We start from the raw sequence: 22966 nt of genomic DNA, 5'->3' as shown, positions 1-22966 counted from the left end.
GTTATTATTGCTTACAAGATTGTTTTTTCCCTCTTTCTCCATTCAGCCACCTTTACCCCAATCATAAATAACACATGACCTTTGGCCTTGATTTTTAAATTGGAATTACAGGATGATGATATTGTAGTCATGCAGACAGACTTCTTTCTTTCTTTCTTTCTTCTTTCCTGTATTATTAAGACCCTATTGGCAGATTATGTGTAAGTCCGTGAGAAGTGATCCCTATTTGTGTTGCTCAGCTCCGCCCATTATGCTTGTGCCCACAAGAAGCAGAGCCAGGTTGTGAACATGGTCAGTTATATTTTTCCAAAGATAATGGACAAATCCTGGGTGGCCTGGATCTAAATTTCATTCATAATTCATGTCACACAGATTTTAGTCCAACATTGAGGCCAAAGTACATTTAATACAGTTACAAGATCTTATTAAAATACATTTTTTTGCAATCTGCACGGGCATTGGTTTCAACCACGTTACTGTGGACACCAGTTAAAGCCAGACTTGTAACATTTCATGGTCATGAAGTCAGGACCTTATGTAGCTAAGAGTAAGCTAAGGGTTGCTTCACTTTTCTGGATATGGATATTATCCTTTACTTAGTAAAGCGGCTCATTCTTCAAATATTATTGCTCACAAACACACAAAGAAAATCACAAAATAACACCCATGATGTGTAATGATTTCTAAAATATCATATTTGACAAGACTTTTTAATTTAAAAGAAAAAAAAGAATTGTGTACATTGGGATTTGTAAGACACTCGATTTTCAAACTGTGCAAAAAGTATAGAAGGCACCCTAAACCTGTATAAACGCAATACATACAAGACAATTGAAACAAATTCACACAATTACTTAATTTTAATCTTACTGTATAAAGATGATTCAAAAACAAAAATCTTAGTATTTACAGATCCCACAACTTTACAAGCGTTTTCCACAAAATTCCCACATAGAAAAGATCTAAATACTAAGCACAGCGATAGGACTGAGGTAGGATAAAGAGGCAGGAAGTTGGAAAAGAAGAAAACCAGCAGGTAGGTTAAACGGGCTAAATGGGACTATTATGTTGGGTGTGTTTTGCAGGAGGGCAGCACTTCTACACAAAATGGACTTTACATTTATTTCATTAGTTTCTACTGAGTATCATTCCCTCATGTCTGTGCATGTAAAATTATATCACAGAGCTAAATGAAGAGCAAAAATATTAATCAGACCTGACCAAACACAACCGTGCTTTAATCCACTATGGTGAGAGATATTACACTTGTCTCCTGTGTGTTCTGCACAGTGTTAGTGTCAAACCTTCACAACGTGGTCCAGTCTCTGAACAAAAAGCACTCTTTGTACCTGAAACATGCAACACATTCAACGGTCTCACGTGGGAAGGGGGGGAGCATTTTGCATTTTCATGAAATGTATTTATTAGAAACAAAGAAAAGAAGAAAGCACTGAGCAGTTAATAAATATAAATTGGGATGTTACTACTTATAATAATAAGTGCACAAACTGTCTCACCTACACCGGCTCTCCATCCACATGGCAGGCACTGAAGCAACACTAGTCTTCTTAAGGAAAATATTACTTCTCTCCAGCAGTGCCTGCTGCCTTTATACACATTCATTTCGCAGAATATTTGTGCTTCAAAATTTCTGGTCAAAAAAACCCAGCAAAACATCTTTGCTCACACTAAACTTGGACTTCGCTGCTAAGAATTAGAAAAGCAATGATGAAGAAGAGGGCTATATATTTTTAAATGGCTAGAACTTAAACATGTTATTGTTTCTTTAAAAAAAACAAAATATAATATATTCTGTACACAATGATTAAATACAGTGTGATCTGGATACATTCCTGTGTATGAAAAACAAATAACACTTGTAATAAGAACACCAATGTAAACATATTGCTTTTTGTAAAACAAGTCTAACTCAAAACTTCCAGCACCAGCTGTTCAATGCATTTTATATAATATATTTATAAAAAAAAATTCTGTATTCACAGATTATGTAAGTCTAAGAAAAGATGAAGGAACATGAAGGACTATCAATGTGTTGGATGAGTGGATGAATTTTACTGTATGACTACTGTTTGTTAACTGAGTGGGGAAAGTTTCTGTCAGTCAGATGGGACAGACAAACAGCCATGGCATCAAAGCTATGGGCACTTTCTTCTCTTCGAGAGCAGCTGAGGTGACTCTGTTGGTCTTCAGGTTACTGAACTTAAGTCTCACTGCCTCACAGCAAAGACTCGGAAGGATCCTCCCTCCATGTTGCTTCTGCTGCAAATGGACATGACAAAAAAAAGTGTTAATTTTATCACTACACCATGAAAAAGTATGTTCTTTCAAAATTCTAAGAAGCAGATTTCAGAAGCCTGATCAAAGGTGAAGGAGCAAATGTGGAATAATCTTGCTTTCCCTGTGAGTTTGTGTGCTCCTTTAAGTCAAATGAGACCCCTCCAGTTCCTCAACCAATCAGAGCCATCAAAAGCACACAGTCATGGTGCACATGATACATTTAGGGGGAAAGGACACATTTGCAGAATCACTCATTGTATTTATATTTCTGTGACTGAATCTTCCAATTACCTCATGTGTTGAACTGGACGGCTGTAATTTGTTCATTAGCGGAAATATCTCAAAGTCTTGCCATGCTAGATAATCATGATAGGCCAGTGCAACTGGTATCTAATCACAGATAATTGTCCATATAGGAAAGCACTCTAAGTGGCTGACAGTATTTCCAGCCTCGAGTAATTGGATAGGATGTGATTACTTCCCCAGCAATCCAAACTGCCCACCCTGCCATGATGTTGGCACATGGCACAGACTCTCTCTCAGCCATCTACTGACCTCCTATCCGAATGCCCCGAGTGAAACCTTCACAGCTCTGCATTAGATTTCAGAGAATAAGACTTGGCATGCTTTTGACCATTCAGCACTTTGCACACTCAATTGAAATGCCTGAGTAAAGTAAGCAAAGGTCCCATGTGTGGGCCGTCCACACACCAAACCACACCATTACTCTTACAACCCCATATGCCACTAGAACTGGCCACAAGGGCTTCTTTGCCTGAGCTTAGTCCACTGGAGCCGGCCACAGATGTGAGACTGATTTGAGAAGCATAGTGTGCATGAAGGGAACCCACTACTTGCAGTATTACAGTGCACATAAATCAAGATAGGGTATAGTGAATAAAAGCACCTTTCTCTGGCATATTTTATAGTCTCTTTTACAGCTCCAAGGTGTAATGGTTAACACATTCACCTTAAACACGACAGATCCCCAGTTTGAGACTGGGAGGAGACACAAACCCAGTCTCAAGGGGTCACGAGCTAATGTAATCTCAGGTCTGGTCCTAAACCTGGATAAATGAAAGAGTTGTATCAGGAAAAGCATCCGGTGTCCATCCATTCGAAATAAGGGAGCAGCTAAAAGTGCCTTGTTCTATTTCAGACTCTCTTGGACAGTTTACTTGTCTAAATTTCAGCAAGCTTCTGGTTTTTATTTCAGTTGCATTTGACTTTTTGGTGACTACACTTTATACAAAATTTGATATAAAACTCCACCTTCAATTAACTTTAATTTGATTTTTATTAAATTAACTCCTCCTAAAAGAGAAATAAAATGTCCCTTTTTGATAAAGCATATAGTTTGAGATGGAACAGGTGTCTCTGAACCCTCCCTTGAGTTACTGATGCTGCTGGGGCTTCCCTTGATCCACTGACCTTTTCTTCTTTACTCATGTGTTTTCCCTCTCTATGTGTTTATACACCATTGCTATATTTCGTTTAATAACTAAACTCTGCCTCTCTCTCCCACGGTGTGCCTTTTTGCTATCCTAACTTCCCCCATGACCTCCAACTAGTAGTGGCAGATGGCTGCCCCTAACAGAGCCTGGATCTGCCGAAGCGTTCTTCCTGTTAAAAGGAGTTTTTACTCCTCACTGTTGGCAATTGCTTGTTTAAAGGGCTACATTTTAAACATAGTTGTCTGGAATAATAGTAATCTCCAAAATCCCTGTGGAGCAGTACCTTTCAGATTGGATGCCATTTTTCAGAACTCCTGTGTAGCTCTTTCTCTTGTCCAGAGGCAAAACATCAACAAAACCGCCATTGGGTTTGATTACGCCTGCATGGATGGCTGCTTTGCAAATGCTGGAGTTCTGTGAAGAGAAGATATGGTGAACTTGAGAGAGGATTTAAAAAAGATGGAAAACCACTTTTTCACTGTGCAAACATTACTTCAGTTTAATAATTGTTTAATACAGCATAAAATATATTTTACAGAAAGACGTCAGCAACCCCACACACACACACACACACACACAAAGACTCAAGGAGTAGAGTTTGAGCCAGAACTATGGCTCCAGCAAAACAGACCATGAGCTCTTATCAACAGTTTGGAGTACAATCAATCATTTCTACTCCAAACATAGATCAGACTGTCCATACACCCTACCAGAGATTGTAACCAGACAGTTTATGCCTCATGTTTAACCAACATTCAGCTTATACACCACTGTGGAAACAGATGTGGGTGCCTCAGATTGCAAAGCATTCCTGGGTGCTGGGCATTTGTTATGAGTCAAGTGTGCTTGTTTCAGGACCTCAGAGGACCTGTGATCTGGTTAAGAGTCAGTTTCATCAGTGGTTAAGCTCTTTAAACCCAGCATTGACCTCATGTGAATTCACAGATTAGCAGCTCTAAAATAAACTTTGAAAGTAACATAAAAGCTTTTACATTTTACATCTGATATGTTTAGTCTGAAGGGCACTTTACAGTGTCCTCTCCACTGTAAACATCTTTTTAAGTCACTTCAGAGAGATATTCTAAACCAGTCTTCCTAAGAGTATTTCTTTCTGTGTCTTCTTCAGTGAAAAAGAGGCACTTCGTTTGAGATAATGCTTGAGTGGTAAAGCCCTATAGAGTCAAAGACATTCCACAAAGTCTGCGGTTTGTCATTTCATTACTCCAATTCTCCACGATCCTATGATTCAGCTGTTGTTCATGGCCATGCAACATAATCACGCAGACATAATCATTCAGACATCTCCCCGTTTTTGCTGAGGAGGCCAACAAGTTATAATAAACAATCAGCTAATTTTTATTATTATTTTTTTTTATTCCTACCATCCTATCATTACTGGAATAAAACATACACTTTAAAAGCACTTAAAAGTACACACCAGCAGGTAGCTAGGTTGTGTATTAGTTGCACAAACTGAAACACATAAATTTACTTGATTGTGGTTTATTGCCCCTTAATTCAGAAGAGACAGATTGGAAGCTAGTGTTACTTACATCTGTGTAAATCTTGTTTCCAATAACAGGCGACCAGTATGAGGGCTGAGCCTTGCAGTTCTCTGGACAGAAGACTCTGAGAAACAAATTGCACTTGAGTATAAATCTAACAGACAAGAGTCGTAGAAAGATGTTTTGCTATGAGGGGGGTTTCTTCAATAAGTAATAATAATAATAATAATAATGGATTGGATTTATATAGCGCTTTTCAAGGCACCCAAAGCGCTTTACAATGCCACTATTCATGGTAATATTTTAGCACTTTCATTTAGCATTCCTATATTTTCAGTTAACAGATGTAGTTGGCAAAAAGACAAACATTTACATTTTATTTTCAACTGCATTATATTCAATTCAAAACTATTTATTTGCTATGCATACAGTGCTGTGCAAAAGTCTTGGGCCACCCCTCCCACCCTTCTTCATATTTCACTTCCAAGGAGCCAGACTTGTTTGTTCTTGTTCTTGATTTTCAGTCATGTCCTTTTACCCGACAATCTTCAGGGGGATATATTTATTGTTTGTTAAACTATTAATGTATGCTGAAGAATGAAGGTGCTCGTACCAAATTTTGATTTTGCAGCTCATCAGAATTGTACAAACTCTATTTTAGCCCTTTACACTATGTTTCTATGTATGTTTGCACAAGTTTCAAGAAACTATTTCCCATTTTCCTAGCAAAATATAAAGAAATGTGGGGTGTCTCAGAACCTTTGTACAATAATGTAAATAACTAATACAAACACCAAGTGTCCATTTACTTTAATTTACTTTTTATCTGAGAGGACAAGCACTAAATATGTCATCTACTGTTGTAGTAAAAAGCTGTTTTTGAGTAATCAAATGTTGGATGTGTGGTGACACCTTGGACAGTGTGAGTTTGGTTCTTTGTAAGGGCAGATTTCAGCCACTGTGGTGTAACAATCAGCTGTCATTTCTGTCACAGAGAGAGAGAAAAGAAAATCACTTAAAACTCTAATATATATCGGAAAATAATGCAAATCAGCACACAATCGTGACTCAAAGCCCCTCCGAACAAAAGCAATGCTTCACTTACCTTTCACTCTGGCCACTGTGAAGGCATTTCCAGCTTTATATTTACTGTAAAACACATCAAATTTAGAAACCTGTAAAGTCTTCCGAAACCAAATTATTTCATTGTGTTAGTCACAGAAGCAGGCACATTTGTTTCCTATATGTTCCCTTCAGAGTACATATATCTACCTGAGAGACTCAATGCCATTCTTTGTAGATCTGACAAAGAATGGTAACTTATCCATTCTGGAGATATCGATTAGTCCTCCGTTGTTGTCAATCACACCATGATGGATAGCAGCTCGGCAAATACTTGATTGCTGAAACAATGAAAAACAAACGCTGGGTGAAAATCCTGTAAAAATAGCAAAGCTCTTAATTACAAATCAAATACCAAATCAAAACAGTTCCATAATGCGAGAAAAGAATTTAAAAAATGTGAAAACAACACTAATTAAATTAGGATAAATGATAAAACCGGAATTTTAGGAAAAACCTAATACTTGGATGTCCTGAAGCTTATTTTACATACAGGATACATATGAGATATTATTTAGTGCCTTATATGTTGTCGTCCAGTGTGAAACCAGACTAAACCACGTTTACAGTCCCATTATAAACTGCTGCATGATGCAGTAAGTTTGCTTCATACAGGACAGACTCACCACATCATAAATGACAGTTCCCCAAACTTTTCCTTTCTTTTGCACACAGTTAGCAGGACAGTTGTATCTGCAGAGTCAGAAAGCAAGTTGGCCACCACAGTGCATGGATACTGCAAAGTGTGTTATCTTATTTGCAAATCTTAAACTAATTTTACATTAAAACACACTGAAATAACCTCACCTGCTGCAGGTTGAGCCACGGCATTTATCTCGCAGTCTTGTCTCACACTTAATATTGTGAGCTGCGAGGGAAAAAAACATATTAAAAAGTGTAAAATATTAAAATTCATGATGATTTTGATAGGTATACAGTTGCTACAGCTACCAAGAAAAGTGCTGCTGGGAGTTTTTGAAGGCGTTGTCCTGGGATTAGTGTTCTTGGGACTGGAGGGTCTGGACACAGGTTTCTTTGGAGCAATAGTTTTAGGTCTGGCAGTGGTACGAGGTGGCAGTGGGACCTGAGGCTTCTCCACCTCATTCATGTCTTCAATCTCTGGCTGCTGAGAGTCTGTAAAAGGACAGATAGGGTTCAGCTTGGTAACCAGTTTAATGTTAAAATGACTGAGGGAAAATCGCGTGGGTTCGCTCACCTTTGTAGCAAAGGTTATTTCTGCATCCTCCTCCATAGCTTGGAGGGCACTGGGAACAAGGTCGGCCATTCTGGTATGGGGCCTCTCCGATCCAGTTGCCCCTGCAGAAATTTTGAACAATGGGCGTCTTGAGTAAGGTGGAAATTAACCATGAGTCAACGTCACTGGGTTCGTGACCTTGTAGCAAAAACACTCCTCTTTGTCTCTAAGGCAATTACATCTTATAGGCTGTCTGGAAAACAAACTCCTACTCTGCTCTTATTTTCTTTCCCCGTACTTCATAATTACTATTTTTACTCTGACTTCTGGAGGAATTTTAATGGCAACAATATGTCATATGAATGTTTTGGACAGCTAGTGTTTCTTATCTACAGTACAACTATATTAACAACTCAAAATGCAGCTTTTGTGAGCCCTGTAAGGAGAAGGTATGTAAACAAGAGCCTGGAGACCAGAGGTGTTAACGATCAGTACAGCATGGAGGAATACTGATCTTACTTTGGGGAATAGTTGCACACAAGGTAAACAGAATTCTCCCATATTTCTCCCCACACGTTCATCCTTGGGCACACGTGCACAGCGCAGCCCACTCGGTTAGTAGTTGCCCACACCAGCTGTAAAAGGGGAGGAGAAAGTAAATGGCAAACATTAGCACGTACAATTTCCGAAAGGACACACAGAAAAGTAAACAGCTGATCTTGTAACCTAGATTTGTTGCCTCTCTTTCCTCACAACCGATAGGTCCACCATCATTCCAGAGGAAGCACCTATTTAGGCAGTTATAACTAATGAGGCCTTTGGGATTTCCAAGACTGCCTGTTCTGTTATTCTTCTTCAGTCACGTGGTCATCACGTGAACCCAGTTTGCCCTCTGTGACACAACCGGGAGTATTTTCATCATCCAGTTAGAAGGAGGAAATGTCAGTTTTTAATATCTTAACTTGGAAAGAAATTCTCCAAGCCCCAGAACTGTCCACAGTAAAATAACACAGCTCACGAAACGGAAAGCTCCTGCAGTGGTGTTGCAGATGAATGATGTGCCATTTGACAGGGAATACAAGACATCATATTCGAAAGCGTCTCCAAGCTTTCCTCCCAAACGTGCACTCTCCCCCTTCAGGAATGTTCAGTGGAAGCAGTGAGTCAGCTGGTGAGTGCTGGTAATCCAGGACAGTGCGATTAAAATGTGGTTTGACTGCCTGGACTGCACGTGTATCGGCACTTACAGAGAAAAGGTGGTGATGCTCAGACTTGGCATTGCCCACTCTGCAGCATCTTCAAAAGAATCCAGGTCAAACGGTGTGGCATGTCTGGTGGGATGAAAATGACTACCAGATGGCAGCGATCAGGTTTCAGGGAGGAGTATAAATGTTTTTGTAAACTCATCCCAACATCCACAAAGTAATGTCTGGGGAAGGATGAGGCAGGCTCATTCATTCCTGTTTCTTTTGAGCGTCTTTCTTTCTTTTCTTTTTTTTCTTTAAAAAAAAAAACAAAACACTTTTTTCTGTCCCTTCTCTTGAATTATTTGCATCAAGTTATCAAACTTTGCAGGTTCTTGTAGTAATTGATCAAGTTAAGAGCAGGTTTATAAGTTACTGCTCAGGGATTTCTTAAAAGAGCAGTCCACCAGCTTAAATTTAAACTGTCAGACTGCCAATGCAGCAGATGGTGCAGTGGAAATTTCATGTATTCTTTTTACTTGTCCAAATATGGTGCCTACATTACCCACATTCTGACTTGACCACCAACACTTAAGTCAGAGATTCAGTTGTGTTATGCTATGCAGAGTTAATTGTGGGCTTCAAACAAAGATGACAAACTTTTTTCTTGTATTTGTCTCACCTGGGTGTAATGAGTGCACATTGGCCCAGAGCAACGTTCTGGACACCAGGGATTGCACTCATGAGGGTAGGGGTAGGTGTAGTCCTTCACTTCATCGTACCAGGATTGGACGTGGGAGGAAGGTGAACGGTATCTGTAGGACACACACACACACACACACACACACACACACACACACACACACACACACACACACACACACACACACACACACAAACAGACAGTAGGCTCAGTCACAGGGTACCAGGGGCAAAAGGGAAACATCTGGGGTATCTGCCAGGTGCTTTGGCTAGACTTGAGAAACTACATGAACCTGCCTTGCTCTACCCAACGCCCTCCCTTTTGTCCTCAAATGATGAGTCTGAATATAACCTGGCACACGGAACAGCAGTCTGTTCCCTCCATAACAGAGGGAATCAAATCAAGCTAAAAGACAACAACAAAAAGAATTAGAGCAAAGCTAAACACAGCTTCCCAGTTTAACAAATCAATTCTAGCTCCCATTATAAACATCTCTTTTTACGGTGTTGAAACGTGCAGAGCTTATAAATGGAGAGCAGAGGGGGAGTGAAAAAAATGACTCTGCATCAGGGTTTTTTGGCACAAGAAGAAAAGAAGGGAGTAGGAAGGGGGAATGGGTTTGTGAGAATGAGGGCAGATTCCTGGAAGGGCACCTGCTGCGATAGCCATACACTATTAAACACAGAGGCCTACTGTCTGATGTCCACTTGGACACACACACACAACCTCATTCATATCAGACTCCATATGAACAAGGACTAGCAATACCTATGGTTCATGCACTGACACTTTTGTTATAGTTTAAGTAGCTCAAGTACAACACTCATCACTTTTGCTTAGAGTTGATAATAATCTCTTATAAGGAAGTTTAGGAGTCACTTGGTACAAAAGAGCTACAAGAAAACTGCCACTCAGTTAAAGTTCAGATTTGTAGCCTTCAGAAAAATGATTGCAAATCTTCTTAAAGGAGCACTGCAAATAAAGTTGCTCTTGATCCATATAGTAGCTGCTAAGAGTTTTTATTCTGGGCTAAAAATGGTGGACTGACTGACTAACAATTCCACCGTGCTGGTCCTAGAGCATGTTTAAAACTCCTGTTGATCAAGCAGCCACCTTAAAGGGCTGAGACCCAACTTTAGCTATGAAATTTGAATTCTTACAAACTCATACAAGCCCTTTTTGGTTTAACTTAAAACGAAAACTGCACAGTTGAGAGGAGGAGTGGGATTATAACTCACTTGTTTGGATTTTGCCAAGACTTAATATTAGGGGGCATGGCCATGTTGATTAACAGCCTTACCTCCACTGATTAAAGTCTTTTATCTGTATTTTGCTTAATACAAATTACCCAGCAAACATGGCTGAAAACCAGGTGTTATCCCCTTCATCAAAACTGGTTGCAATAAGGTGAATGAACCCATGTAGAACACAAGCCTCCTCGCGCTCTTACAAAGTGAGAAATAAAGTTTTGACTATTGCAAAGAAGGAATTCATTGCTTTGTTTTGTTTTTTGAACAGCAAGGTAATGTGGTCAGTACATGGTTGTCAACAGATGGCTAGCATCACTAAAAAAATTTTTTTAGCCATTTACAGTTTTTTACATCTAAATTCCAGTTTATTTGTTGTGTAGTGAACTTACCTTATTTTGTTTAATATATACATTATATACACATTTAGATGAATTTTCTCTTGCCAGAAATTCTAATAAGGACGTCCACACATCTCAAATGGACATAAAAAAACCGTCCATGACATCAGTTAGATGGTTATTCAACATCAAAGGTGGTCGCATTCCTACAAATGTTTAACAAATAATCTACAAAGTACAGAAGAGGATAAGGTCCAATGATTTTTTTTCTCAGATTTTGAAAAGAAGACATTATCCAAAATAAAGCAATAATATTTAATAAGAATGTGTCTCACCTGCCCCAGTGAACTGCCAGGTTTTGTCCAATAGACATGAGCAGGTCCTGAGGTCCATGGTCCCACTGACACTCCTCTGCCCACTGAGTGGCAGATCGCTCCAACTCATCATCCCAAATCTGCATGCATATAACAAAACAATCATTCATCACCTGCTGTATCAAGTGCAATCCACACTATGCTTTCCTTCCCTCAACCTGCTCTTCTGCTCTTGCACTTCCTTCTCCCCCATTAAGCTGAAACTAAGCCGCACACAAGTACAACAATATCCTTAGATGGTGACATTTGAGCGGAGCTCCTAGCGCCTGGCCTTGGTCCACTACAAATCTCCAGCAATCACAGCTGAATTATCCAAATTTCCTCAGTGGGATTTATTATAGCAGTGGACAAGAGGGTGGAAAACAGAGAAGATACCTGACTCCCACTTTGGAGGGGGCACTGTGAAGTGACTGAACACTCCATACACCATGGCCCCTCAAAGTACATCCCTTCAGTAAATTTCCAGCCTTTTGGTGGTCGCTAACACATGCACACACAGACAGCACTGTAACTCCAAACACCCTTACACTAACACAAACACATCCACTGCCTGTTCGCTGGAATTTGAGAGAGCAAAGACAGTCTGCAGACATTTTCCTTCACAGTGTAACCACACTCCAGAGACACACAGGCCACCACTGCTTCTCTCAACTTTATGGAGCACGTGGTTTTCAATAAGCTTATTTTTGTCTCCACAATAATCCCTCTCCTACTTTATGTATTAATGTGCCATGCGGTCCCTTAATTTTCGCTTTTCAAGCCTTATTCTCCTTCCTCTTTTAACCAAGCCGCATGTGCTGAGCTGTTTGCAGGTAGGACAGAGTCAGCATTATTATCCTCCCCATAAAAGCGTGGCACAGCAGGCTGGCAGTAGTTCAACATCTTGACTACATGTTTCCAGCTGAGAGAAAAGATTGTTTTTATTACGGCAACACCACTTTTTGTACGTCAACTAAAACCCTGATTACCAACCTCATTGGTGCTGCTGACAGATGAAAATTACCTGAGAAGCTGCTATGTTTATATATCATTATATATATATATATATTATATATAATCCTGTGTTCATATCATTTGAGTATATATATCATATATATGATGATACATGGTAAAAGATCTGCTTCTCTTACTATGGCTCTTTGTGATGTCACTTAGAGGAGATATTCCTTATATCGTGATCTCAGGCACAACCTGACTGTGAGCACAGAAGCCCCGCCCACCTACTGTTCAACTCTTGTGTTTGCAAGGTAAAGCCAAAAACATGAAGGTTGGCATAAAGAGAAGCTTGTTTCACACAGTGATTAAACTGATGAGCTGAAGAAGGTTCAATATAAGGTAAATAAATGTAAGACTGAACTGTGAATTCTGCAAAACCACTCAAGTAAAGCAAATAAAAAAATCAAGTGTAAGAAATAAGTATAACAGTTTTTTTCCAGGGTAAAGTAAAATGTTAGCTTTATCTGCATGATAATACTGAAATAGGTCAATAATCTCACCATGTATTCCATGTTTGAAGCGGTGGGGTAAACCCCACCCCTCAGCTTGTTGTGCAGCTGCAGGATCTCCTCACGGTCTGACCAGAGGATGGCTCGGCGGGTCCTGTTACCAGCTGTGTTGCTGGTGCCTTTCTGCTCTGCTTCCTCCTCATAGCGGCTCAGTAGCTTCCTGAGCTCGCTGGAGTCTGGCAGGAAGAGGGAAGCCGAGTCTCTGATGCACAACAGCACGAGGACGAGGACAAGGGGCCAGGTCACTGTAGCGCAGGTCATCCTGACACTTGAGCTGCGTAGTTTATACTTTAGGACTAGACAGCAGCTTGTGGATATAGAGAGGCTCCTTTCACAGTTCCAGATAAAATCTGCAGGGTGGAAATGACGATTCAATGATGGTTTCCTTCCTCTGTGATTCAAGAAAATGACCAGATTACAAAATATGGGCGCACGCACTTCCCACACTTAACTAATATAGGAGGCACTTCTTCTAATAAAGTTGCAAAATAAATGCACACACCTAGAAACGACTGCACAGCAAGACTCCTCTTTAATATCTGTCTCTCCTTCAGGTTGTTTTTAGTTGATAACTCTTCAATATTCCCTTTGCATTGCTATGTGTTATAACTCCTACTGATGAAGAGTGTTTGGTGATGGGGAGGAGCAGTAAAATAAAATTTCCTAACTCAAAGGTGGACTTTTTTTTCTCTGCAGTTCTGCTTTGTGTAAGTTCGGCTTTTGGCCATCTTATGACTGTTTTACTATTTGGGCCAATAGACTCTGATGCAATCCAAAATAACTGCCCTGCAATAACAACCTTTCTTTGAGAAGCTTCTGAATGCTTGGTTTTATTTAGGCCAAAGTATAAAAGAAATAATTCAATGTTCATTTTTGAGGCTATGAAGGTGTTTTTGTTTATTTGCAGTGCCATGAAATATACTGAAAGGTGTATGAAACAGATATTGGCCACAGAGTTCAATCAACCACTCTCATATAGCATGAACAAAATTATAATCATAAACTTCCATTAGATTTATCTGATAAATTGCTGATTCTTTGAGGCATTTTGTTTCCCTTTCAGACACTGTGATGTGTACATGATCAGCCTGTAACATATTGTGACATTAAATGCTTAAATGATCATTTTTAGTGGCCTCAGTCTTAATGTACAAGGATCTGTCTTATTCATAACAACCTCAATTATTAATAAATTAGTTTTATATTCATGACTAAAAATGTATGAAAAAGTCTGTGTACATAACCCACCTGGACCTAGTGCACCTTAATTATATACAACATCCATCCTGTATCACTCCAGTTATTTTAGCCAAGCCAAGCAGCACAGTGAGATCTGCTGAGGGGGACCTGAGTTCAAGCTGACAACTTCTCACTCAGCTCTCATTAGGCAAAACACTGCATTCCTCACACATATTAGGAAGGTTCATAATATTGTGTAACTGACTCTTTACCTGACCTCGCTCCGAAAGGCAACAAGGTGGAGGCAAGACGTCCAAAACTAAAGCTAAACCAAATATCCCTAAGTCATAAACTTCTAGAAAGAGAGAAGAGCAGTCAGTCAGGGTGATCAGAGAAGAAAGGAAAAATAAACCAGCTTGCACTGGTTGCTCTTATCCTTGAATCCCTTCACCTCTTTCCCTTTGGCTGGAGATGCAGCCTGAGGTCTGGCATCGGCTCTGTGTCAACATGCTGTGCCAGCTCAGGGAACTGTGAGCCAACAGGCAGCCCAGCCGCCACACCCTTCTTCTTTCCCTGTGCCCCGTCTTCACACTGAACCTCTACCAGCTTCTCTGTCTGGGCCCTTCTCAGGGCTCTCATGAATTCGATACCAGAGTGACAGACAGAGGAGAAAACCTGAACGCACGTACGTATCGACATCTCGTCTATGTAAACTTGACTCCTTTTTCAACTTCTGGAGCTCCTATCTGATCCAAAGACGGACTGACCTCATCTCCAGCTCACCACGAGGCTGAATGTAAACAAAAACACATGCCATAATGTAGATTCTATCATTTATATAACTTTTTGCAGTTACTTGACATTTTTGTAATTTGCAATTACTTTTTTAAATTTCATTTTATTGTTTTGGGGGTTTGGGCTTTTTTTTTCTTTCCTCTTCTTCTTCAGAAACCTTAAAGGTCATCATTAAGTAAGTTATTTCTTCTGTTATATTCTGGTCCCAGAACTCTAAAATATAGGCTTCCATAAATGAAATATAATCTTTTGATCATATCGATAACCTCCAAATACACTTAAAATGCTTTGTTCATAAGGTTACTTCCTGCACATAGGGTTTCCATCATGCTACGGCACTTTCCGGGCTGCAGACACTGAAGACCGGTGTCTTGCTAACATCAGAGTTACAATGTGTCAGAAGTTTATATCGCGATGTGAGTGCATGAATAAATCTGCAGCAAATCTCACCAGGTGGGCAGTTCTGCCTTTCCTGCTGTTGCAGAGAATGTGCATTATAAAGTACGGGTTGTTTCGGAGAAAGAAAGAAAGAAAGAAAGAAAGAAAGAAAGAAAGAAAGAAAGAAAGAAAGAAAGAAAGCGTGCTCACCTCTCTGTTTCTTTGTTAGTATCCAGTAGATTGAGTATTTTCGGTGCAGCTTCCTCTGAGCGCCGGAAAGCTGTTAATTCTCTTATGAGAGGAGCAGGCTGCTGCTATTGGTGGTGTTCCCGAGGAACATAGAGACTGTGTAACTCCTGAGAACTCTGAGAGCCTTATATAGAGAAGGAGACCCCTTAGGACCAGAGGAAAAAATTAGTGTCTCTCCCCACTCGCCAGCTTCCCTTAAGCAGACTATGTTCTTGGCACACAGAGTGCACAGTGCGCAGACTAATGTCAGGAGGACATTTACAAATATTGTAAATCAGCGGTCTGTCAAAACAGCCAGCGGCAGGCGGTGGGATTATAATGAGTCATTTACGTTTGGCTTAGATAAGAAAAAACGCTTCAGAAGAAACAAGCGCATAAGTGGACCATCAGCAGTTATAACAAACATGACGAAATTGAAAGGAAAAACTTTTTATGCCTACGCCAATTGCAGGGTCATTATTATAACTCGAGACCACACACGAGGATCGATAAGTTGTAATTATTGGATTTGTGATGGTTAATAATTTGCCGATGCTTTCTGGATTAGTTCATCCACCACTGTCCATTGGCTGGAAGTATTTTCTGTTCGGTCATAATTTGCATATAAATGCCGGTAATTCACTGTTATTAAAAGACAAAACAAATAGTGCTGCTACCATTTAAAAGAGCCACCAGGTCATTGTGAGGATAATTTATCTCATGACTTACAGCTCTGCGCAAAAATCTTGAGCCACTCTCGATTTTGTTATATTTTGAAAGGAAAATTGGAAATCGGTGAAGCGATTTGCTGAAAAACGTGTAAACAACCATGGAAATAAAGTATATAAGACGCCTGTGCGTTTCGTAAGTGCTTGAATGTCAATCTTTGGTGTGGCCACCTTTCGACACAGCCTGGACGCTCTCAGGCTAGCTTTCTTGTAATTTCTTTAAGTAGTCTTCAGGAATAGTTCTCCAGGCTTCTTGAAGGACACTCAAAGTTCTTCTTGGATTCTTTTTCTTGGCTGCCTTTTGTTCTTTGTCAAGATGATCCTACACTACTTCAGTAATGCTGAGGTCCGGGCTCTGGGGAGGCCAATCCATGGCTCCTAGTGATCCATGTGTGTTTTTCTATCTATCTATGTTTTTACTGCAGTGGCAGTGTTCTTGGGATCATTGCCATACTCAAAAATTAAACCACTGTCAATCAGATACAATCCAGATGGTTTTACATGTTGAACAAAATCTTATGTTACTTTTCTGTGTTTATAATTACATCAGTTTTGACAAGATCCCGAGCAATATTGGCAAAAACAGAGCACCAAATCATGACAGAGCCAGATAAATCTTTAGACCCTTCTTGTGTCCTCTACTTGACAGTTTCCTCATTTTTTTCATGGCACAGAACGCCAAGGATATGCCAGATTTTCAGCTAACATGTATCTGGAAATCACCTTGTTGGTGAAAAAACACTATTTTAGGTCAAACTGTTTATAACTAACAATGGCTATCAAGTGCAAGTATGAATGCCGTCCTACATCCTGACTTGCACTTACATGTGGGGACTCATAATTTAAAAATTAATTATTTACAACCCATTTAGGATCTGTAATTTCTTGTGATTGTAAAATCTGAATGGCATCGTCTTGGATTGTCAGTTTAACATGAACATGTAAAACCATCTCAGCCAGATCAGATGGAGGCCTGAAGGCCAATTGTAGGAAACATATCAGCTTCATCTGAATTGCAGCCACATCAAAGGGTAGAGCTTTTAAGAAGGTTTTATCTGTAAAAAAGCACTTCCTATAATTTGCGTCATTTGGATGAGAATGAAGAGGAAGGAAGGAGGCTTTGTGAGCTTGCATGAGAAAACACGAATCGTCTGCCCTGAAAAGCGGCTTCATGGTATGACGCTGCCATATCGCCTTACTGACCCTGCAGTGTTCTAGCTGTGTTATGACCCAAATAGTTTAGATTTTATTCCATCGTATACTTGATTTTTATTCTGAAATATCCTAGATACGTACAAGAGCGTGGCACTCAGAGGGCATGCCAGCAAACTAAATCCCCAGACAAATTCTCTTCCCACAGGATCTCTGCCAGCACGGGCTCTGAACTTCTTCTTATTATCGCTTTGTTTTGTTTTCTTAAATACATGTTTAACAGGAAGTCTGGCCATCATACCCTGCAGAGATGCTTTTAGTGATGCTCATGCTTGATGAGCTTCATTACTAATAAAGTATTCTCTGACAAAATGTAAGAGACGTTTCATATTTACACAGGACGTCAGACCAGTTTTCAATGAGGAAAATCTTGCTTCGAGAAAATTGTGTTCCAGATTTTGAAAATAAATACATTTATTCATTTTTTAAGGAACTATAAAATAGAATTATATAAATACAAGCTGCATCGAGCAGATAAGGTCAGTAAAATGACACAATAGCTCTGACCTCATTCAGTTCTTGACCTTGCTGACTAATCATTACGGACTGATTAGTCAAACATAAATCCATCCATGTGCCGGGAATAAGCGTGAATATTCGATCATGTTGCATAAGATTTCATGATATTATCATCGTTGGTATTCCGGATTTGAATCTTATTCTGGTTTTGATCACAATCGGTGTAAATGTGAGGTAACATTTAATAGTATCCAGATTTCTTATTATCTAAGAACAGGCAAGTGTTTCCCCTTTAATGTGTCACATATACTTATCTCAGCAGATGAGGATGAGCAGTTTCTGGTTGTGTGATCTCTGATACATTCGAGTGTTTTATTTAACAAATATTTTGCTGCTTACTACTCCAGGCTTTAAACTGATAACACAGCTGTATGTCCGTGTGATAGGAGTAAGGATAATGCCATCTTGCTTTGTAACACTTGTTTTGTGTGCCGTTGCAGAGCAGAGGCATTGAATACATTCATGGCTAAAATATTTAGGACAAGAGCTTTGTGGTTTGTATATTTCAGATTGTTTTAAAACTGCTCCCCTTCTTTTGTCTTTATGGTGCCACCGTCACTCTCCTTGAACTCTTTATGCACAGATACTTCAGATAAACCTAATGGCTTAACAGATTTGTACTTTTCTGTTTTACATTTAGTCAGCGGGACTCCTTTGGGATTTATCTATGTTGTGTGCTGTAGCCACTTGTTGACAGAGCAATGATATAGATAACCCATCCTTGATGACTTGTTACAGATGTTGAGGTACAATAACTTACTTCTCAGAAATGTTATTCATTACACGGGTCCATTAACCTTGATATATATTATTCATTCTGGGCCAAATGGAAACTGGAAACTCTCAACTCTGCATTAGTCTCAGTTGAAGACAACAGAAGGATTGCACAACTCAAACATCCCCTTCTTGTTTACTTGGGTAGTATATAAGCATTAGCAGGTGGAAAACAAGTTTCCTTTTTGTAAAGCTCAAGGAGGAACCACCATCCGTGACATACAACTGTGACAGGACAGTTTGTTTGGACAGACATCCTTGAAACTCTGGTTGCCATGTTGTTTACCTTCCTGAGAAGGGAACTGAGAGCAAGTGAACCTCTAAACACGAAGCAGTAAAAGAGGAGGAAAAACTGGGGGAGAGTGAATGAAGAAACCATATGGTACACGGGGCCAATTATAAAAACTAGCCAGTGGGTGGATTGTAATGGAACAGGAAATGCATAAAATCACAAGTACTGAGGGAAAGATTAGTAAACTGTAAGCACTAACACAGGAATTAGGTGCGGAGAAGCCTTTTTACTGAAGCTTTAGAGGTTTGTAACATCTTTATTGAAGGATGCCATGTACCTCGTTCAAGGTTACTAAATTTCAAATAAACATTAGAGTAAGGGCAGAAGCACAGTGTTGTTTTTACCTGTGTCCCAAATGTGTACTATACACTCACTTGGCAGGTCATTAGTTACACTTTCCGACTACCAGGTTGTAGTCTTTTCTGCCTCCAGAACTGCATTTCTTCTTTGTGGAATAAAATCATATGACATGATATGACATGATGTCAATCTCCCATTCCACCACATCACAAAGGTGCTCTACTGGACTAAGAGCTGGTAACAGTGGAGGTCATTTGAATAGCATATTCAGGAAGTGTGAGATGCCTATAGCGCTTTGGGGTCCTTAGGGACTAGTAAAGCAATATACAAATACAGGCCGTTTACCATTTACCATGATTCAAGCTTTGTTATATGGCACAGTATCCTGCTGGAAGTAGGCATCAAAAGATGGATGCACTAGGGCCAGCATACTCAGATTGGGTATGGTATCAGAATGATGCTCATTTGATACTGAAGGAGCCAAACTGTGCCACGCTATGACACCATTACAACTAGCCTGAAATGTTAATACAAGACAGGAAACCAACCACCAACTGGATGGAGGCACACATAAGGTTATAGCATAGGTTATAGTACAGGGTTTTAGAAGAGTTTGCAGTTACAATCTATGGCATTGATTTAATGCAGACATAAATCCACTGAACTTCAGTAGGTCATCTTGACCTTGTCTAGATGTCTAAATGCAGTGAGCTGCTGTCATGTTATTGACTGATTCTACACGTGCAGCTAACTAACAAACTGACCTGTGAGAGTCTATCAGGAAATACAAACTGGCCAATTTGAAGCTTTTAAAGAGATTTTTGATTCTTGACAACAGATTTAATAATATCAGAAAAGCAGATTGGCGACAGTCTGGAGGTAAATATTAAAGGGAAAAAGTCAGAGTCTCCTTGAAGAGCCCAGTGTGACCCTCGGCGGGGCTTTTAATAATGGAGTCACAGAGCATTGTGCTCTTACATTTTGAAGTCATGGATATCCTTAAGTGCACATTCTGAACAGTAAGAAACTAATCTTGCATTGCAAATTGCAGCTTTCACCCAAGGCATTTGAGAAATGGCAGCTGGACCTTAAAGTGTATTATTATGATCCTTGTTAACTTTTATATAAACCCAGCTAAAGGGGGCCACAAGCCAGTATACTCTTAGTGCTGCTCCGGGTAAATGGGAAGGGTTGCATCAGGGAGGGCATCTAGCATAAAATCCTTGCCAAATCAAACACGGGAATCATCAAAAATGTGATCGGTCTGGGCTTGGGTTAATAACCCAGTGCTGTTGGCCAAGAGGGTGCCACTCAAAACTGAGCTATTGTTCGCCAAAGTCAATAGAAGAGGAGAGGCAGAAGGTGTATTCAGAGGCAGCTAGAAAGAAGGAAAAGCAGGAGTGTGGAGATGAGAGTGGGAACTTTAAGAGGAACTATGACTGGAAGATAGATATACTGTGTGAGCAGGAGACCAGGTGGAAGGGAAGCAATGCCAGGAGGTTTAGAGGTGGATTTGAATTGTTTTACCACAGTGTATACAAGAATCAAAATAGATTAAAGCCTTTTTTTTTTTATGTAGTTAAAGATTTATGCTATATAATCGATCCAAAGTGGAAAAAGAGCCATTAAAAAATTAATTAATTAAAAGCCCAAAATTACCATGACATTCATGGCCATGATCACTGTACCTGCAGATACACAGAGATGTCCAGGAGAGAGGGCAGAGTACTGTTTTTTACCATAATATTTAATACAATCTTGGAACGTGACCTGACACCCGAGGCAAGACCTTTAGTGGAATCGATTTTCAAGAACAAGAGTGATGTGCAGGGCTTTAGTAACTACAGATGGACAGTGTTTGAGTTATAACATGAAGACAGGAAAGTTGTTGAAGATGGGTTAAGAAGAGGTGACGATCAGCAAGCAGCATTATGGCTTTATGCTGAGAAAGAGCACTACAGATGTAACGTTTGCTTTGAGAGCATTATGGTAAATGGTCTGTATTTGTATAGCGCTTTACACTATACACAATCATCCACCCATTCACACACTGGTGATGGCAAGCTACAGTGTAGCCACAGCCACCCTGGGGCGCACTGAAAGAGGCAAGGCCACCGGGCCCTCTGACCACCACCAGTAGGCAACGGGTGAAGTGTCTTGCCCAAGGACACAACGACCGAGACTGTCGGAGCCGTGGCTCGAACCGGCAACCTTCCGATTACAAGACGAACACCCAGCTCTTGAGCCACGATCGCCCGCATTAATGCAGAAGCATAGAGGTGGGTCAGGAGTTGCACCATCTCTCTGGATCTAAAGAAAGCATGTGATAAGGTGCCAAGAGAGGAACTGTGGTGCTGCATGAGGGAGTCAGGAGTGACAGAGTATGCGATGGTGGTGCACGTACAAGAAACAGACAGTGGTAAGGTGTGCAGTAGCAGTGACAGAAGGGTTCAATGTAGAGGTAGGAATGTAGGGAGTGAAAGCGGATGAGTTTACATACCCGGGGTCAACTATCCGAACCAAAGGGCAGAGAGGTGAGGAAAGCAGTACAGCTATTGTGCAGCAGGTGGAGAAGTGTCAGGGGTGACTTGTGACAGAAAGATGGCAAGAGAGAATGGGGAGACTTACAAAGGACCTGCTATGACATACAGTTCAGAGGGGAAGGTGGCTGAAATGAAGACAGACCAGATTACAAATGAGTACATCAGAGGGACAGCTCAAGATGAGATATTTAGGGACAAAAAAGCAAGGTTAACTTTGTCTGGGTGTGTGCAGAGTGGGGATATATTGAACTAAGCATGTTGAAGATGGAGCTGCCAGGCAGCAGTTAAAGAGGAAGACTTAAGAGAAGGTTCATGGTTGTAGTGCAGGATGGAGGCAGATGATCTGCTGTGATAACCCTTAAAAGGGAGTAGCTGAAAGTAGCAGTAGTACCACGTGTCCTGTAGTGTTCGCAGCTTGAAGTGTTTAAATGGTTCTTCTGTCTACCAAAACATGTGCCTCGCTGTAATTAACAGTTTAGTTGTTTGTGTGGTAAAACTCAACTGCTCCACTACATGTGGTTTGACTTTGTTGCCTAAAGAGACTCAGAATAATCACTAATTCCTGTTGCTTCCGTCACCTTGGCCCAACAATATTCTCACATTACAGAAAATGACATGTGGTGCTGAAACAGTTCCACGCATTCTTGCACTTAAGATCTGGTAGTGAATGGTGCAATACTTGCTGTTGAAAAATAGGCCCTAGTTAAAAAAAAAAAAAAAAAAAAACATATGTAGGAGCAGGCCACGACATCATTCCTGAAACATGGCTGAGAGAGCCTCTTTGTTAGTAAAGGTGGTCTGTCTGTAGATGTTCCAACGTGACATTTTCTTTTCAGGCTATAATAGGGAAGATCTTAAAGTAGCCTTCTAACGTTAACAAGAAAAATACTACACTCCACTGTAAATTTCACAGTAAAGCCACATTGCAGTAGAGGAGTGAGCTATAGTAAGAAAGGAATAAATAGTAAAGAACACTAAAGGGCAGAAAACCCTTACACTGCAAATTTTTCAATGATGGGTCTGCTTCCCATTAAACCAAACGGAGGCGAGAGCAGCCATGGCCTTAAAGAGCACTGAGGCTGCCAGTGAG

General features: G+C 40.2%; 1 protein-coding gene across 3 annotated transcripts; it reads right to left on the bottom strand.

The window, feature by feature from the left end:
* Positions 1–386: 386 nt before the first annotated feature.
* On the bottom strand, positions 387–15657 carry crispld2 (cysteine-rich secretory protein LCCL domain containing 2). 3 transcript variants are annotated; one of them, XM_040011656.1, is made up of 15 exons: positions 15491–15657; positions 12920–13319; positions 11385–11503; positions 9441–9573; positions 8094–8209; positions 7596–7696; positions 7331–7513; positions 7187–7247; positions 7006–7072; positions 6530–6660; positions 6363–6406; positions 6170–6242; positions 5306–5381; positions 4036–4166; positions 387–2280 (listed from the first exon to the last, which is right to left on the bottom strand). In XM_040011656.1, the coding sequence occupies exons 2-15, from the start codon at positions 13187–13189 to the stop codon at positions 2229–2231; spliced, it is 1557 nt and encodes a 518-aa protein (XP_039867590.1). In that variant the 5' UTR covers positions 13190–13319; positions 15491–15657; the 3' UTR covers positions 387–2228. The 3 variants fall into 3 exon arrangements, with proteins under 3 accessions (XP_039867590.1, XP_039867589.1, XP_039867588.1); XM_040011655.1 differs by having other exon boundaries at positions 12920–13278; XM_040011654.1 differs by lacking the exon at positions 15491–15657 and adding an exon at positions 14797–14952 and having other exon boundaries at positions 12920–13278.
* Positions 15658–22966: the final 7309 nt, after the last annotated feature.

This window comes from Simochromis diagramma, unplaced genomic scaffold (genome assembly GCF_900408965.1).
Source record: "Simochromis diagramma unplaced genomic scaffold, fSimDia1.1 OVJJ01000603.1, whole genome shotgun sequence".
Lineage (NCBI taxonomy): Eukaryota > Metazoa > Chordata > Actinopteri > Cichliformes > Cichlidae > Simochromis > Simochromis diagramma.
This window is presented reverse-complemented; position numbering and strand designations above follow the sequence as displayed.